General features: G+C 36.2%; 1 protein-coding gene across 1 annotated transcript in view; it reads left to right on the top strand.

Moving 5' to 3' along the window:
• PTPRQ (protein tyrosine phosphatase receptor type Q) overlaps positions 1-15,121 on the top strand; it is a 197,521-nt gene that overhangs the window by 116,633 nt on the left and 65,767 nt on the right. Inside the window, exons 27-28 of the mRNA XM_057740406.1 lie at positions 9,437-9,558; positions 14,586-14,772. Coding sequence (XP_057596389.1) covers positions 9,437-9,558; positions 14,586-14,772 — 309 coding nt within the window. The remainder of the gene's footprint in view (positions 1-9,436; positions 9,559-14,585; positions 14,773-15,121) is intronic.

Raw genomic sequence — 15,121 nt, 5'->3', positions numbered from 1 at the left:
AGTTGATTTACAGTGTTGTGTTAATTTCTGCTCCACAACAGTGATTCAGTTATACATATATATATATATATATATATATACATTCTTTTTTTAAATATTCTTTCACATTATGGTTTATCATAGGATATTGAATATAGTTCTCTGTGCTATACAGTAAGACCTTGTTGTTTATCCATTCCATATAGCTTACATCTGCTAACCCCAACCTCCCACTCCATCCCTCCCGCAACCCCCTCCCTCTTGGCAACCACAAATCTGTTCTCTATGTCCATGAGTCTGTTTCTGTTTCATAGATAGGTTCATTTGTGTCATATTTTAGATTCCACATATAAGTAATATTATATGGTATTTGTCTTTCTCTTTCTGACTTAATATGATAATTTCTAGTTGCATCCATATTGCTGCAAATGGCATTATTCCGTTCTTTTTCATGGCTGAGTGGTATTCCATTGTATATATGTACCAAATCTTCTTTATCCATTCATCTGTTGATGGACATTTAGATTGTTCCCATGTCTTGGCTATTGTGAAAAGTGCTGCTATGAACATAGGGGTGCATGTATCTTTTTGAATTAGAGTTTTGTCTGGATATCTGCCCAGGAGTTGGATTGCTGGATCATATGGTAATTCTATTTTTAGTTTCCTGAGGAAACTCCAAACTGTTTTCCATAGTAGCTGTACCAACTTACATTTCCACCAACAGTGTAGGAAAATTCCCTCTTCTCCACATCCTCTCCAGTATTTGTTATTTGTAGAGTTTTAAATGATGACCATTCTGACTGGTGTGAGGTGGTGCCTCATTGTAGTTTTGTTTTGCATTTCTTTAATAATTAGCGATGTTGAGCATCTTTTCATGTGCCTGTTGGCCACTTGTGTTTCTTCTTTGGAGAAGCATCTTTGTAGGTCTTCTGCCCATTTTTCATTTGGGTTGTTTGGTTTTTTTTTGGTTTTTGTTGTTGTTGTTGAGTTGTATAAGCTGTTTGTATACTTTGGATATTAAGCCCTTGTCGGTCACATTATTTGCAAATATTTTCTCCCATTCTGTAGGTTATCTTTTCATTTTGTTTATGGTTTCCTTTGCTGTGTAAAAGCTCGTAACTTTGATTAGATCCACTCTATATTTAATGTAAAAAAAAAACAACAACCCCTTTTGCCAGATTATTAAGCAAGTTTTCCAAAATATAAATACAAATAATTCAAAATCCCCATTTGTATGAACAAATGAAATGTCTTTTTCAACAAAGCGCTAAAAACCAAACAGTTAAAGGAAATTTAAAGGGTAATCAGTATGTGATTTTTATTAGCTTTGAAAACTGAGACTAAGAAAGACCTGGAGACAGTGTACAAACTTCTAGTACATAATCCAACCATCTCCATTCCCATACAAATTAAGTGAGACTTGCCCTAACACACATAACCTCTAACTACATTTTTCCTTTCTTTTCTCTTTAATTATACCCTTGATAGTTACTTTACCCTGATTATACCTGCATACAATGAATGGGAGGATTAAGTAGCAACATTTATCCCAGCCCTAACACTTTGTCATGGTGATGGCCTTATCTGAACTATTCCAGGCTGTTCCTACACATAGCTTCAAGGGACCATAGAAATGATGACGTTTTCTTATGTTCTTATGGAACATGGAGACCTATTCTTACTCTAGAAACTCTGGGAATGAGAGGGAGTGATGGTAGGGAGAAACCTCTTCACGATTTATTCAGAATTAAAATACAGAAAAGTTAGGAGGAGACCAGTCTGTGGAGTGTCTGTTGGCTGGATGCATATTTCCATGTTTATCACCAGCTCCTAAGCCCTTCACCACTAACTACAACCCTAGTCTTCACAGAAGCAGTAATTTAATTCCCCTTTCCAACCTTGTTACCAGGACATCTCATCATTGGGCACATGATCTGAAGAGCAGTGCCACTGCTTTTTCCAATGGTATCCTGATGTTGTAGAGCAGTGGCTCTTAAACTTGTACCACAGGCATTAGAATCATCAGGAGGGCTTGTTAAAACATGGAGTGCTGGGCCCTGTCCAGGTCCTCTGATTCAGTAAGTCAGGGGTGTGATCTCAGAATTTACTTTTCCAACAACTTCCCAGGTAATGTTGATGCTGCTGGTATGGAGACCACATTCTCAGAACCACTGTTGCAGAAAGTTGTTTTATAAACGTAATGCTACTCTAGAAAAAGTTGTGTTATCTGATCCTAAAAGCAATAGAACTAATATGAGAATATTTTCGTTCTTACCTGGCATGGCTAGTATTGGAAGTGAGAGTTTTTTGGAATTTTGAATTTTTTCCCACTTAAGCTAGGCTGAAATGACTCAGAAAATTACTTATTCAGCATCAGAGAAAGTGGTCACACAATGAAGTCTAATACCGTGAGCATCCATGAATCATTCTCAGTACTCATCAAACAGTCTAATAAGTCAGATTCTTACGCCTGTAATATTTTCCCTTTGTTCTACTATCTTGCTGTTGGGAAATATAACTATAAAACAAAATTAAAGTCTTGTAAAAGGGTAGGAAATATTTCATACACCAACAGTAGTATCTCATACTGGGCAGTGAAATCACTGGGCTCTAGGGAAACATTCAACACCAGCAAAGGATAGCCAATTAGTGCAGTATTGTAACCAGTGGGATGTGTCCTGAGATGGTCTTGGCCTGTGTCAATATGGTCAATCTAACTGCTGAACTTCTTCAAGGCCCTTGATGCCCTGAATTGTTTAAGATGTAAGAAATCCACCCAAACAACCCAGCCAATTAGATTTCCCTTAGTCCTGAGAGACATCTAAAACTTAAAGCAGATTCTTTCAGGTATGGTGTGGATCTAAGACTGTTAATATGTGTATAAGCTGAGAAAGAATGGGAACCCTTCCTTTAGTGATGACGGTAGGTAGGAATCTGATGGTCCAGTGTATCAAATCCTGAAACTAAAATACCCTGAAGGGAAGGACCTTTAAATAAACTTGAACTTAAATTCAAATAGATGAGCAGACAATGTAAGTCACACATGTGTACAGAGCTCAAGAATTTTTGTCTTTTGAGTTGCTGTCAAGTCATTTATTTATTTATGTTTATTCTTTAGGAAGGTCACTATAGCATGCACTAAAAACCATAGAGTATTGTCTACAACATTTTTCATCATTAAATAAAATTTACAGGGATCCGCAGAAGGCAAAGTTACTAATAACTCTTTGAATGTGCTTATTCTGAAAGCATAGTATTAGACACACCAAAATTTGTTGGTTCTTAATCAAAGTGGCATAGACTTGGGGGTAGTCAAACTTTTATATGTACTAGGCAAAATGATGGTCTATCCAGACTCACCTTTCAGCTAACACACTTAGCATGGGGACACAGATGGATGGGAAAGATGACCCTGACCCACATAAGACCCACATTCCTGTGCAAGGATAGAAGCATGATAATCAGGAAATGATGGTTGTTAGTTACAGAAAATGCATTATTGCGAAAACCAGGGGAAAAGTGCTTATGAGAGGAAGTGATTGGATTATGGGGAATGAGAGAATAAGGATAGATCATTCCTACTGAGTAAATTGCTGTGATTTATAAGGGAAAGGGTATAGTGATATCTTGGCCCATTACTGACTAGATTCATTTCACAAACAATCCTAAATCAGAATGTGACAGTTTATGGAGAGACAAACAAAGTCTCCCAAAGATGCTTATATATTACTAAGCTTTTAAACTGGCATATTTTCAACTCCCCATACCTTTATTGCTTTAAGTGTTCATAATTGTAATTTTGTAACTCTAATAATAGTGTACTACACACTGGAATAAAAGAGAAAGGTAATACAGAATTATTTTATTATGCATTTTTGGAATTTTGATAAATTCCAAGAGAAAATTGCCTAAAAGAAACAAAAATGTTATTTGCTTAAAAGTACACTATAATATTTGGACAGTATTAAAATAATTAGATGCTGTTTTATAGTATACTTTGAGCATTTTGGTGTTCTAAATATTTCTCTTAAAATATCCGTCAATCAAATGTTTATCTTTCATTGCTTTACAGAGATGAAATATACATTGTTATATATTATATGCGTATAATATATTCATATATCAGTTTAGTTAGGTATGTGTTTACTTTTGTTTTTTATTTCAGATTTAGGAGTTCTTATTCCATCATATTATAATCTTCAAGTATATAGATTAATATAATATGTTCTAAGAGAAATATTTCATAAAGGATTTAACACAGGGAACACATGTAACAAAACAGGAAATTTCATCAAGTATACTGAAAAGGCAAATATTATCAAGAGTGAGTTTTTCTTAAAAAGAAAGAAAAAAACTTTAGGAAACTTCAAGAATTAAAGCACAGCTCAGCGAGGGGCTGAATACCTGCCTTTTTATAATGATTGATTAGTGCATAGAACTTAAAATATTTAGTAGTTCAAGTGTTAGTATGTACCATGAATGATCTTTGAATGTCATTTTTCTCTCAGCTCTGCTTGGGGTAGCAGACACTCCCAGATGAGGGCTTTGATTGCTGGTATTAAAGGAATGATTGCAGGGTTCACATTTTACTATGAAAGACGAGAAGTTGAAGCAAGGCGGCATACTGCTTTCTGAGCTGGTCTACAGACATACTTTCAAGACTAGATAAGGTTTTCCTTGGGAAATGGTTTTGAATCTGTCCTCATTTGAGACCCCAAAGATCTAAACTACAGAGCAGAGAATACACAGACATAAAAGAATATTTCCTGAAAATATTTCTAAAAACAAGCTGCCATCAGTTTAGTCACAGAAAAATCTCATCAACTTTTTTATTACAGAAAATTCTCCGTAAGCCGTCCATGTGATCTGGGCAACAATAATGTACCACCTTGCCTGCCTGCCAGAATGAGTTAAGTTTAAAAGTGCAGTCAGTCCTGACAGCCATTGAGTTTATATACGTTATAGAGGTATTAGAATAGGATTCTGGAGATTACCTGTCCTCTTTTGATATAATGCATTTTGGCCCATCTTCCTGGAATGAGTGAGTTACCAAGCATCAAAATCTATGGAGGCTCCTTCTAGTTCAGGATATTAGTTTATTAAACTCTGGCTTCTGACTCTCATTCTGACTTACTTGGCTCCAGCATCACTGGAGTCCATGTTATTCCCAGAACACACCAGGCACAGTCCTGTCTCAGGGCCTGTGCACTGGCCATTCTCCTCCCTGTGACACTACTTCTTCAAACATTCCCATGTTCCCTCACCTCCTTCAAATCTTTAAATGTCACCTATTTAGAGAGGCATAGCCTGACTACCATATTTTTTAAAATAGTAACTCCTATCCACATTCCCAGCCCAACTACCTTGCTTCATTTTTCGTCATGGTACCTATCACTTCCTAACACAGTATATAATTTACTTGTATGTTACATATTTATCTAATTATTTTTAATTAATTAATTTATTTTATTGGCTGTGTTGGGTCTTTTTTGCTGTGCGCGGGCCTTCCTTTTAGTTGCGGTGAGTGGGGGCTACTCTTTGTTGTGGTGCGCAGGCTCCTCATTGCCGTGGCTTCTCTTGTTGCGGAGCACAGGCTCTAGATGCGTGGGCTTCAGTAGTTGCAGCACAGGGGCTCAATAGTTGTGGCTCACGGGTTCTAAAGCGCAGGCTCAATAGTTGTGGCACACGGGCTTAGTTGCTCTGCGGCATGTGGGATCTTCCTGGAGCAGGGATCGAACCCATGTCCCCTGCATTGGCAGGCAGATTCTCAACCACTGTGCCACCTAGGAAGCCCCATATTTATCTAATTTTTTATAATATAATTTTTCTCCCTCCACTGAAATAGAGATTCCATGATCTTTGTCTCTTTGGCTTTCCCTTCTTCCCCAGCACCTCACAAATTCCTGCCTCGAGTAGGTGTTCAATAAGCAATTGTTGAGTGAGGAAGAGCAGGTACACACTGGAAGCTCTATGTGGATAGTCTACAACTACCCTGATCACTTCTAGAGGCTTGGTGTCTTCCCAGTCCCTGGCACATAGCAGGTGGTCCATAAATATTTATTGGTTGGATAAATGCGTAAATTTCACCTAAAAGCCAACAGAACATTTGGGCAGAAATAAAGAGAAAGGTAGGCTGAAATATTGTCCTGTCTCATACCACTTCAGATGTGCGGCCTGTCAGGAAATTCTTCCTCTCCACAATGGTTCTTACAGAATTAGAGGACAGGTGTTGCAAGAACATTCATAAAGGGTAGATAATTAAAATATTAATTATTGATTAATAAACACCTTAATAAAGGTTTGCTTAGCTTCTAGCCATTCCCCTTTTACAGAGTCAAAGGCAGGAATTAGGCCATTGAAACACACAGGACATCTTAGGTTTTTCAAAGCAGATTTCTCCATGAGGAAAGTGTATAATGATGATCCGTAATGGTGTACCTGGTCCTGAAGCCTATCCACACCTCATTTAACAGTGTGAGTAAAGTGATTCAGAGCTGCTGTTTGTTAAGCTGCTACTTGTTAAGGGGTGCACAACATTTCTAAGGAATGTCCAGCTTGGGAAGGAAAGAGAGTTGCCACTCTTGAATATGAAATGCCTTATTCAGTGAAGGCATCCAAAAGCACTTAATTGTGCGGGTGGCAGGAGACCTCCTACCGCTCTCATTTGTTATGTATCTAAATGAATTATGCTACAATTTGAGGCATTTTTCCTAAATATAGGATCATAAAGTTAGAATAAGACTGAAGATCTCAGGACATGCAGTGCTGAGATTCCATGATCTCTTCTACATTAGTCACCAGAGAAATTATGTACCTAATTCTGTCACTGTTATTAACACCTCTCAGCCCATCACACCTCTGAATCCTGGAGCATCCTCTTCTCACTCTCTCCCCTGGATGCCATATAGGCTGGATCTCTGAGTCAACATTCAGAGTATTGGACAAAGGTCAGGAAATGTACAAGTAGGAAGTATGTGTCACACCAAAGGCATTTTCGCACAGAAACTTTCTTTTATCTGCTGAATTCCTCTATAGTAACATTTGAATGCTACTTTAAATTATTTCAATGCTCCTATTAAAAAATACTTTCATGGGCTGAGTTGGGCACCCAAATTCCAAAATACACACTATCATCTGTCTTGGAAATGTTCTAAGTACCAATAACTCATTCATAGTTCAAAGACTGTCACTACTGTTAGCATCTTAAATACCTACCTGGTGTTGAAGTAAACTTTTTGACTTTCTTCAGTGCCTGTGACTCGCCTGAGCCAGATATACTTGCCATATTTATACTATCCCAATTTGTAAGGAATTATCTGAAAATTTTTAAAACCCCTTTTCCATCTTGGTCCTGTCTCCCTAGTTCTAGGCTCATCTTTGCAATTGCCAGGTAGGCATCTCAATCCTTGTGAGTATGTCAGACAATGAGTGCAGATCCAAATTTATCATCTCCTGCCATAGTCTGATCCCTACCAAAACTACTGTCTGTTCCTGAATGTGCTGTTATTGTGAATTCTATCAATACTCCCCCAGTATTAATATATGAATTAGCTTTTACTACATCCTCTATCTCACATCTAGTCAGCCCTTAAGTTCTTTTTATTAAATTTTTTTAGGACTCTGGGATTCATCTCCTATCTCTACCTGCTGTAACGCTTCTACTTTCAGGTCTCATCAGATCTCACCTGGCTTTTTGGAAATAGCCTATCTGGACTTATTGCTTCAGAGCACTTATTTTTTTCATGACTGCCTGAGATTTCTTTCTAAATCTTAGAAAAGTACTTCCCTTTTCAAAACTTTCAGTGACATCCCGTTATTTAGAGACTGAACTTTAAACCCTTTAACATAATAATCAAGTGCTCCCTGACTTAGTTCCCAAATGACTTGAGGTTTTTTCCCTGCCCCATCCCTCTGTGGACACTGGTCTTTCTGTGATAGCTCTATTCCTTGAACTTAGGGATACTGAAATTTTTTGTACCATGGATTCCTTTGACAGTCTGCTGAAGTGTGTTGACCCCTTCTTGGAGTGATATTTTTCAGTGTATAAAATAATAAACATAAGATTACCATAGAAAGCCATTCTGCAGAAATAAAATTCTATCTGTCTGTGGACCCTGTTGTTTATATCTTGGTGGCTTTGCTTATGACCCTCTTAGCAAAGAAGTGCCCCCAAACCTGCCCTTCTGATTACTGAAATCCTTCTCGTGTTTCCAAGTCTATTCAATCCCCAGCTCCTCTCTGCAGCTTTACCTTGATTCCCTGCCCATCTGTACTCACCACTTCGTCCTTTGCCCTCTCATAGTAGGTTATTTGTATTTCTAATTAGTTCTTTACTTTACCCTTTGTTATAATAGTTTGTATTAATTGACCAAAAGGACCAAACACTAAACTAAGGGGCTTCTTTCACACATTTTGTGTTCGTAATTCTTTTTAAAACACTGTGAAATATGCATATGAAGAGGAAACTGAGGTCCAGAAATTTTGTTTGACCAAGATCATACAGCTTGTTGCTGTTATAAATTTATTTAAGGAAATGAATATTTTATCTTCTTCTTTACACCTTCTCAGGATCTAAGGAATAATATTGTTCAGTAATGTTTGTTCATGTGGATTTAAAAGTCAGAAATGCTGGGAAATGCTCATCTCCCCATTTTTAATGTCTCTGGAGTTGACTAGGGGCCACGCTAGGACAGAGATGTGTACAGCAGTGTTTCTAGGTCGATGTCTATGTCAAGTTAACTGTGACTAAATCCTTTTCAACGTACTGAAAACTCTTCTAATTCCTCGTCATTTCACAAATCGAAATCTCAACACGGGTTTTCACCCGTCAGTTCCTTAAAATATTATCTCTTGTTTTGCACTCTTGAGGGAAAACAACAATAATAAAAGTAAGACAAGTTAAAGAATTGTTTGAAATCATAATGAATTCAGGAAACGTTTACATTTGTAATAATAAGATCAGTTGTATAACCTATTCCTATGCTACCCCCCTCAGTGTAAACAATAAACCAACACAATTTATTGATACATTTATAAGACAATACATTTTAAATATAATTCACTTCAACCAGTTCCACTTTTCTGTAGTCAAATATATTTCTGCAGGCTTTCTTAAAACAACATTGTTAGGGTAACTATTTTAAAATAAAATATTTATTTGTTCAAAAAGATTTATTTTAGCAATAGTAATGCTTTCTTTTCAAAGTGTTATTTCAAGTTTAAAAATCATGTACTTATGACCATTAATTTCTCATATGGAAGTTCTTTATGTATAGTAATTATTTTGAAAGGAATTACATCTTTTGATTTGCCAATGCCTTTTGGCACCCTGTGAACTATAAATCAATGTATAATTAATTTATTATGATTATCTTTTTTTATGTCTTTTCTATTATCATATTGTGGCAAATACTAGCTTCAGTGTAGCAAGGTAATTGATTTTTTTCTATTTTCATAGCTCCAGATGGTCCTCCTGAAAATGTGTATGTAGTAGCAACATCACCTTTCAGCATCAACATCAGCTGGAGTGAACCTGCTGTTATTACTGGACCAACATTCTATTTGATAGATGTCAAATCGGTAAGGCATGTCTTACCTTCTGCAAAAGACAGTATAAGGCATGATTAAGAATATAGGTTTTGGAACCAGACTTTGACTTTTAATCTCAGCTCTGTTAGACCTCAGGCAGCTTACTTGTTTGTATTTCAGTGTCCATATCTGTAAAATAAAGATTGATACTACTCAGCATACAGAAGTTTTCTGAGGACTAAGTTAGTAAATATGCATAAAGAACTTAAAATATTGCCTGACATATAGTAAGTGCTGATAAATATAAATGAAGTATTATCACCATGGTTATTATTGTATATATCCTCAGGGTATAGATGATGTATATAAATGAGGTTAAGTTGATAATAGTATATTGGTTTAAAATATGGTGAAAAAGAATTCATAATACAAAAAGAGAATGGACAAAGCATTAGAAGAAATATCTCCCAAATAAGATAACATCAGGGCTTGATTTTGAAAATAATTGAAGCAGAACATGAAAAGGAAATGGTAATAGAAGTGTGAAAAATTAGCAAAAGCAAGTAGCTCAGGCATCCTTGGTCAAAACATTCAAGACGAAAAGGCTGAGAGATGAGGCTAGATCTGGAGGCAGACTTATGTTACGGAGTGTGGGTTTCATGATAAGGGCAGTGGGGTGCCAATTGTGGAATTAGAGCAGTGTTAGGATACAGATTTCTATTTTACAGGATCAGTATGGTCACACGGTAGAGAATAGTTTTAGAGAAGTCCTGGGAGTGCAAACTTCAGAAAGGAGACAGGAAACTACAAGAGTAAAACTGGACAAGAAAAGATAAGGACATAGGAAATTGAGTGAGGGAAGCAGAATGAAAAATAATTTAAATCTACAGGATTTGGTGAAAAAAAAATCTGTGGATGGTGAGTGAAAAGAATAATCAAGGATGACTTCAAGATATGTGACTTGGAAAATTGTGAGGAGGAACAGATTTGTAGAGGAAAGGCATGAATTCAGTACTAGATGTACTGACTTTAAGATGCTCGGAAGTCCTGCAGGTGAAGAGAGCCCAGTAGCAGTATTACCTATGGATCTGTGGTTCAGGAGAGGATGTTTGTATTCCCAGACTTGGGAAATGCTGGTGTTTACGTGATAGATGAAATAATATGAGTAGATGAGATTAACTATAGCACATGAGTAGATGAGATTAACTATAGATAACTAGAGAACATGTAGACTCTTCTGTAAGACTTCTGTAAGAACTAACCCAAGGACAGTCTCCTGGGAAATACAAATATTTAAATAAGAGGCTTCTCAAGACACCAAATTGGAGTAGCCATCCAGACGGAAGGAGACCCAAGCATGAGAGTCAAGCCTTTCGCCTAAAACAGTGTGCTCCACAATGGAAAAATGCAGAGCTGTTTGCTAGGGTTAGAATTGGAAATATCTCCTTGGCACCTGCTTGAGCTTTACGAAGCCTGATGAGCAGTCTCCCGGTGGCATCTGATGCATTAAATTAGGTAATTCATGGTGAATTCTCCTCCCTTCTTGCTGTTGCTATCCATCTCGTTTTTAACTTTTATGGTTTTTTAAAATTATATTAAAAATTATATTATTTTTTATATTATTTCTTAAAGGAAATACTTCTGTCTCAAAAGACTTATGATTAAAAGAAGACTTAAGGGATTATTGATACATTTGTTCTCCCATTCACTCTTCAGTTTATGTTCCTTTTTGAGAGCATATTTGTGAAGATTTTTAGTTAATAATTAGCCAGAAATAATCAGCACGAATGACAAATGCTCTGGGAATTAGCGTTAAAAGCAAATTATAAAATGTTAACGCTGTGCTCTATCAAGTAAAAGACACTTTATTAGGGAAAATAGCTCTCTCTTGGAATTTGGTTGTGTTTAAAGGAGGGAAAAATAAAACATTTAAAAAAGTGATTTATACCCTCATTCTCTTAGCATTCTTACTGAGGTTAAAAATAAGCAAGGGAAAGAGAGAAGGATGCAAAGATAACTAATATTGTAATTGCTTATTTTGTTTCAGGTACTTAGCCTCTTCATATACATTGTCTTTTCATATCTAATAACATTTTGATGTAAATATTATCTTCAGTTTGCATAAATGGTAACTGAGGCACAGAGAGGATAACTAACTTCTCAAACAGTAAAGACCTGGCTAAAACCAGCAGACAATGATGTGATGGAAGATAGGAAAAACCATCAAACAGCAAATAAAATTTGCCAAATTGAAATATATGCTCACCAAAACCCCTTGGGATCAAAGATAGCAAAAATTCAAACAGATTCTAACACATCACAGTTTCCTGGGATTCTGGAGCTAAGCTGTCATTTGTTTCTTCTTCCCCTCATTCTTTCAACACACTTTTAAGTACATTCAAATGCCAGCCTTGTGCTAGGTGCTGGGTATGAACAAGTCTGACGTGGTCATTGTCTTCATAGAGTTTATCCGAAGCTCATTTCATGAATATGTAACTATCTACCTTCAAAAGTCATTGGCTCTCAGGCCAAAGAACACATGTCATTGAATTTAGGACTTATGATGCAGCCTGGCCTTTGCCACAAGGGCATAAACTCTTCCCTGAATGGACTCAAATTAAGCAAAAACTGACATTTCGAATAAAGATATATGCACTCAGATATCATCCTGCATGATTCTACTGGAAATTAATGCATTTTGTGGCCCTTTGTTTTTTAACTTGGCAAATACTCACTGAGTAGCTTCTTTTCATCAAGACAAAGATAGAAAACAAAGTTCTGCTTCCAAGTAGCTCACACTCTAGAGAATGACACCAGAATATAAAGAGCTAATTATAGAGTGTGAGGTATACAGTCTTTTTAGAATATAAAGTAACAAAGTAATTAAAGTTTCTGTTATGGGAGACATAGAATATAGAGGAGACTGCACAGAAAAAGTTAAATTTGTTCTGGGATGTAAGAATAAATGGGGATGTATTAGGTGAGAAAGGGTGCAGGCAGGGAAAGGAGAGGAAAACAGAACCAGAATCTAACTACTAACAATGTATATAAAACAACCACACTTCAAAAAAAATGCGAGACAGTTCATCATAATAATAGATGATCAAATATGAGTAAACAAATTTGGAATTGATTGAAGAGAAATGATGGATCATAAAGGTCTGAGGTTTCAGTCCTGGGTAAGCGGACAAATAATAGTTAATGATAGCAAAGACACAGTAGGTTCAATAAAGAAAGAAAATGAATTTTTCTACATTCTGTATGTGAGAGCCCAGTATTCTTTTTGAATTTTACTATATATTTTTTAAGATATGGATCACATGCATGTTATTTCATATTTTACTACTTGTTATTTGTTATCCATTTTTTAATGGGAGGCATTGGAATAACTTAATTTTACTTTATAAGATCAGGCCTTGTGACCACGTGGTAGTTTAGAGAGGTCTGGACTCTTCAAAGACCTGGGAGCAAATCCTATCTCAGCTACCAAGTGGCTATGGAATCGTAAGGAATTCAGCTCAACTCTCTAAAATCAGAGCTGAAATAGCTAGTCAGGCAAGGAACATGAAGAGTGGTCAAAATGAAGCTAAGTGGTGAGGCATTGATGAGTTGGCAACCCCTGCCCCGTTTATAGGGGCAACCTGTCACTCATCTTTAGATAATTGTTACCCAGCATGAATATAAGCCTAGTCTTAGGGGAAATTTAAAAAGCCTGGTTTGTATGTGATATTTAGATACTGACAACCGATTAAATACACACATACTTTCTACCAGGGGGTCCATGCACCTGATCAATTGGATTCCTACACGGATTTGTTTTTCTGCCATCTTAGAAGTGGAACATCTTCCCCCACTGCTCTGTCTCAACATGGTTTGATCTGTTTGAGTTTTTGCAATACTGATATCACATATCCGCCTTGTGCTGTGTTTCTCATAGCAACATCTTTTTTAGTTAAAATAAAGCTCTTAGAAAAGAGCATTTGAAGAACATATTGAACAAAAAAATCTTTCGAAATTATGAGAGATGGTCAAGTTGAAAGTGAGCTTGATCGTGAGGACAGTGTATCCAACTTGTTTTTAAGTGTTTCAAGTCAAGTACCTGAGAGAAGCAGGCATAATACGATTTCGAATTTTCTGTCCTTCATCTCAGGAAAAGCCCTTCTAGCACGAAAGAGAGTGCTAGAAACTTTAGTTGTGTTTAATCCCTACAGGGAACAGGCCAGACTCTTCCATCAAAGACAGACTATGTTTTAATAAATTATACAACTATACCTAATATACCTAAGCATACTCATTTGTACACATTTAATAATTATAACATCTACACTAATGAACTGATTCCTCACCTAGTGCCTTGCCTGGTGCTAGATCAATTTTCCAAACTTCAATTGGGACAAGCATTTTGTAAATGAATTGGAATAAAATTAAAAAGGGCAGAAAATATCAAAGCGCATTTCAGAAGGAAGTTGTATTTCTGAAAAGTGGTTTTCAGTTACAAAGAATACACATACACACAAACACACATACACATCCTGAATTATGTTGCAAAATGGTGTGTCATTTTTGTTGGTCATGGTAAAAGAAAATTCAAATTTCTGTGCCAGCTACTTCAGATCTGTTTTTCCTAAATCATCAAAATACTATTAATAGATATTATCACTCCAATCTTACATACACAGAAAGTAAGACACAGAGAGCATAAATGACTTATCAAATGCGACAGGAGTTAACCAGGTTGGGATTCAAACCCCTGATGGTTGGGTACCAACCTATATTTTTTCTTCTATAAAACACTGGAGTATAAGTTTCATTGACTGCAGAGATGACTTCTACTTGTTGTGATTAATTGTGGTTGGTTGATTTTTTTTTTCCTTTTACTTTCAATTGTTGAAATAATTGCTAATTAGTAAACTGTTAAAGTAGCACTTTGGATTTCCCAGGACCGTCTAACTGTAAATAAAAGGAATTTTAAATCTTGACTGGAAAAATGTACCACACATAGCTTTCTATGATTATGTTTTAGTGATTTGTATCTCAAGTGCTGCTTCCTTTAATGGTTAGCTATTTTTTTCCTATAGGTAGACAGTGATGAATTTAATATTTCCTTAATCAAGTCAAATGAAGAAAATAAAACCATAGAAATTAAAGATTTGAAAATATTCACAAGGTATTCTGTGGTGATCACTGCATTCACTGGAAATATTAGTGCTGCATATGTGGAAGGAAAGTCAAGTGCTGAAGTGATTGTTACTACTTTCGAATCAGGTAAGGTGTATCTTTCATCATTGCTAAAAATTGACTGAATTAGGAGTCTTTCTTACAGTTTCTCACACCTTACCCTACAAAGCATATGTGTTACAAGAAACTTTTTAAGCATATAAGTATAAAATTCAGTGACTCACTGTGACTGACAAAAGTGAAGCTTTGTATTTACATTTTTGAGGCAAAGTGGAATTTTGTAGGATAATCGATACTTGTAAACACAAAAATAAATTCATAATAAGGTACCCAGTTGTACTTTTTTGCGTTTATTTAAACACTATTTCAGAAGTTGAGTTACCTTGCCTAAGAGATGATTTTTCCAACTGTCTATAGCCAATAAAGCGTCACTTAA

Source organism: Hippopotamus amphibius, chromosome 7 (assembly GCF_030028045.1).
Source record: "Hippopotamus amphibius kiboko isolate mHipAmp2 chromosome 7, mHipAmp2.hap2, whole genome shotgun sequence".
Lineage (NCBI taxonomy): Eukaryota > Metazoa > Chordata > Mammalia > Artiodactyla > Hippopotamidae > Hippopotamus > Hippopotamus amphibius.
The sequence above is the reverse complement of the archived record's forward strand: the minus strand, read 5'-3'. Positions and strand labels throughout refer to the sequence as shown.